General features: G+C 33.6%; 1 protein-coding gene across 1 annotated transcript; it reads right to left on the reverse strand.

Moving 5' to 3' along the window:
• Positions 1 to 452: 452 nt before the first annotated feature.
• LOC107762799 (1-aminocyclopropane-1-carboxylate synthase) lies at positions 453 to 3,764 on the reverse strand. Its single transcript, XM_016581192.2, has 4 exons — positions 3,468 to 3,764; positions 3,229 to 3,360; positions 2,729 to 2,889; positions 453 to 1,801 (listed from the first exon to the last, which is right to left on the reverse strand). The coding sequence occupies exons 1-4, from the start codon at positions 3,642 to 3,644 to the stop codon at positions 814 to 816; spliced, it is 1,458 nt and encodes a 485-aa protein (XP_016436678.1). The 5' UTR covers positions 3,645 to 3,764; the 3' UTR covers positions 453 to 813.
• Positions 3,765 to 3,972: the final 208 nt, after the last annotated feature.

The raw sequence follows: 3,972 nt of genomic DNA on the forward strand, positions 1-3,972 counted from the left end.
CATATATTTTTATATCAAATAACGTTCACAAAAATATGTTCAAATTATCAAATATGATATTGGATCTAGGGTATATTTACTATATCCCTAACAAACGGCTACCAATGCTTAATTACTACTTCCTCCGTTTCAAATTAGATGATGTACTTTCCTTTTTAGTCTATTCCAAAATAAATGACACATTTCTAAATTTGAAAATAACTCAACTTTAAACTCTTTATTTTACCCATTTTAACCTTAATGAGAAGTTTTTATAACCACACAAATGTCATGGCCCACAAAACTTTTACCCCGTAAGTTTTTAAGATCACAAGTTTCAAACGTTTTCTTTTTTTTTCTTAAACTCCATGTCGAGTCAAATTACCTCATTTAAACTGAAACGGAGGGAGTAACTTTTTGTTGCAACTATATATTTCGCGCTTTTTGGTATACAATTGAAAATCAAGATAAAATTTCTCAAGAACACCAGTAATAATATTTACTATAAGTACACGTAGATGTTCTTGTTACAACTTTGAGTCTCCTTTTCCTCAAGAAGGTTAATAATAAAAAACAAGAGCAGAAAATTCCACAATGAATCTCTTTTTGATACATTGCACATTGATGGGATCATAGAAAAAATTCAGATGACAAAAATCCAGAGCACTCTCTGAAACTTGTTTCTTATCTTTTCTTCTTTCAACTGCTCAAAATGGAATGAACTTTGAAATCAAATACTGAATATATATATAAAATCTATCACTCATCACTGTAACAGAGAATTCTTTCTTCTCCTCTTATTAAACAAACAACAAGAACAAGCCATTTTCTCTTTTAAGTCCTGACCAAAGGAGAATTCATTGGAGAATGAGCTGGTGAATTGAAATCATCCAATCTTCGAAATGATAAGCTGATTTGAAGTTTGCTCCTACTGCATTGTTTCTTGAAAGCAGCAACTTTATTAGTAATACCCTTTGTTTGAAGCACAAAACTCCTTATCCTTCTTAAAGCAATTCTCATAGTTTCATCGTCCATATTCGCAAAACAAACTCTAAACCAGCCCGGTTCAGAACAATGAAAAGAACAACCTGGTGAAACATTAAGTTTCACTTCATTAATAATAATTCTCCACAGTTCCAATTCAGCTTCAAATGTTGACTCTTTTAGTAGCCTTCTTAAATCCATCCAAAAAAATAAACCTGCGTTACTCTTCAATGTACTAATTCCAACTTGTGCTAGACCTTTAGAGAACATCCCCTGCCTTTTCCCCAGCCTTTCAGAACTCTCAGCAATGAATTTTTCGACGAAAATTTCATCTGATAACATTGATGCAATCAAATGTTGTGTCTGAGTTGAAACCAGCCCGAAACTCGACATTTTTCTAGCAATGTTGACTACTGTGTCGTTGTACGAGTAAACAATTCCGACCCTGAATCCTGGAAATCCCAAATCCTTTGACAAGCTATAAACAATATGTACCAAATCTTGGTTGCATAATCCAACGTTTTCCTCTAGTATTTGGGAAATGCTGATGAAATTTGGCTTATTAAAGACAGTGGCGGCATAAATTTCGTCGCAAACTAAGTGGATGTTTTTCGAATTAATGAAACTTACTATGTCTTTGAGTGTGTCCCTGTCAAGAAGAGTGCCTAATGGATTTGATGGATTGTTTATAAGCAAACCCTTTATTTTGATATTGGATTCTTGAGCTTTCTCATATGCAGCTTCTAAGGCTTTTCTAGTAACCTTGAAATCATTAGAACTGTCACAAACAATAGGAAATAGTTGTACACCAGTTCTCCACCTCAAATCTCTATCAAATCTGCAATACAATTGAAAATTTTACTTTAGTACCACAACCAAGGCAGATTATCTGCTACATTACGTAAAAATATATTGATAATCAATGACGGAGCCATATGTACTGACACCCTTCTAGGAAAAATTATACTGTGTAGCTAGGTAAAATTATTTCTTTACTATATTTTGATACCCCTTGTCAACTTCATGGTTTATTTTTATATATTTTGACCCTCTTTAGTAAATATAAAACATCTTCTTTGTTTTTTTCTTTACTTTGTTTCCTTGTGCTGAAAAGTAAACTTGAAGAACATGCAACATTTTTTATGCTTTGTAACATGGCCTAGTTGTCCTTTGAGATAACTGAGGAAACATATCTGATCAGAGGCAGGCTATTATATTCGCTAGTTCGCTAGTGTTTTTAATAAAAATGAATTATGAATGACTTTATGGGGCAAAATGATAAATAAATTGACAATGACACAAGTTAATTAACCAAAAGTGGGTATATGATCTGTGAATTTTTTTGTCTTTGTCACTAAAGGCCAGTAAGTTATGAGATGTATACTAGAGGACCTACTTTCTTTAATTTGTGTTGATGAGTAGTTGATTTCATGTCCCACATCAATAATTCAACTAGGTCCAAGCACCCAAAATAAGTTTAAAATTTTGTAGGTCAAGAGAAGTCACTTATGATAGTGATTTGTAAAAGATAAGAGTCCCCAAGTTGATGAAAGAAGAAAAAAGATTAGATAGGAATTTCTTAATTAGAGAAAATATCAGTATATTATGAGTTGGTAAGGATTCTAAAAAAAAAAGGTTTTCCTTCTTTTGGGGCTTTCTTAATTCGATGGTGATATTGTTTAGTGGGTTTTATGCTATATTAATTGAAATTAATCAGGCCAGTAAATTTTGAATAATTAAAAGAAATAAAGTTTTAACTTCTTACCCAGGATAATATGGAGTAGGAACCAAAAATGCATCCCCAGGATCAGCCAAGCAAAAAGCCAACATTTCATGAGCTCCTGTTGCTCCTCCACTCATTACTACGCGACTTGGGTCAAATGTGACTTTGTCTCCTCTTACTCTCTCCATAAACCTTGCAACTGCCTGAAATTAAGATTCATATACATTCCATAAGGTAATTAGAACACTGAATAAATATAATATGTAAAAAAAAAAAAAAAGCAGCCGGTACGCAATACATCTCGTATTCGCGCAGAGTTCGGGAAGGGCAGCACCCATTAGGTGTGATGTAGACAGCTTACTCTAATGCAAGGGGTAGTGGCTGCTTGCGCAGCTCGAATCCGTGACTTATAGGTCAGACGGACACATCTTTTATTGTTGTTCCCAGGCTCACGTTCGATATAATTAATGAACAAAAAAAAAAATAGCAACTACTAATTTGGATTTGTAAGTTTTTTTTTTTAGAAAAATAAAATATCATACCTGTCTAAACTCTGGCAAGCCATGATAGTCTTGAAAAATGGCAATATCCTTGAAATCTTCAGCTCCTTCAGTTGTGCAAATAGAGGCTTTTGGGTTATTCACCACCCATTCTTGGATTAAATCAAAGCAAAGCTGCAAAATACATCAAAATAGAGAAATTAATAAAAACTCTAAAAGTTGTTCAGTTTTAGCCATTTTATCAAGAAAAGAGCAGAGAATATGTTGTTTTTATCTCCTACCTGATTTTCTGCAAGACCCATCTGAATAACTCCATTTGGATTGTTAGAGAGATGAAAAGGATCATTTTCATAAGCCTTCCAACCATCAAAATAAGCTGAGTTTTCTCCATGTCCATCATTTGTGGCTATTTTTGAAAGAAGCTGCTGCTTTTGGACGTTGCCTGAAATGAACACCATCTTCTGAAAGTTGTAGAGAAAATCAAAGATGATCAATAAAATGAAGTGGTAAAAGAAGCTGTTTTGACACTTTGAATATTAGTTTGTAGAAAGTCCTGTAATATTTGGAATGAACTATGAAGTGGGAAGTGATGCCTTATTTATACTTGTAACTCGCAGTGCTACATATTGTGGATCTACACGCACGCGTAAGAGTAATTATTTTGAAAATACAATCTTGAGATACGGTAGGTGATTAGTACGTAAGTGTGTGCTAATAGCGCACTAGTTATGAACTGTTAAGATTCCCTCTTTAATTTCTAATCTTCCTACCAAACACCAACTCTCC

This window comes from Nicotiana tabacum, chromosome 23 (genome assembly GCF_000715075.1).
Source record: "Nicotiana tabacum cultivar K326 chromosome 23, ASM71507v2, whole genome shotgun sequence".
Classification (NCBI taxonomy): Eukaryota; Viridiplantae; Streptophyta; class Magnoliopsida; order Solanales; family Solanaceae; genus Nicotiana; species Nicotiana tabacum.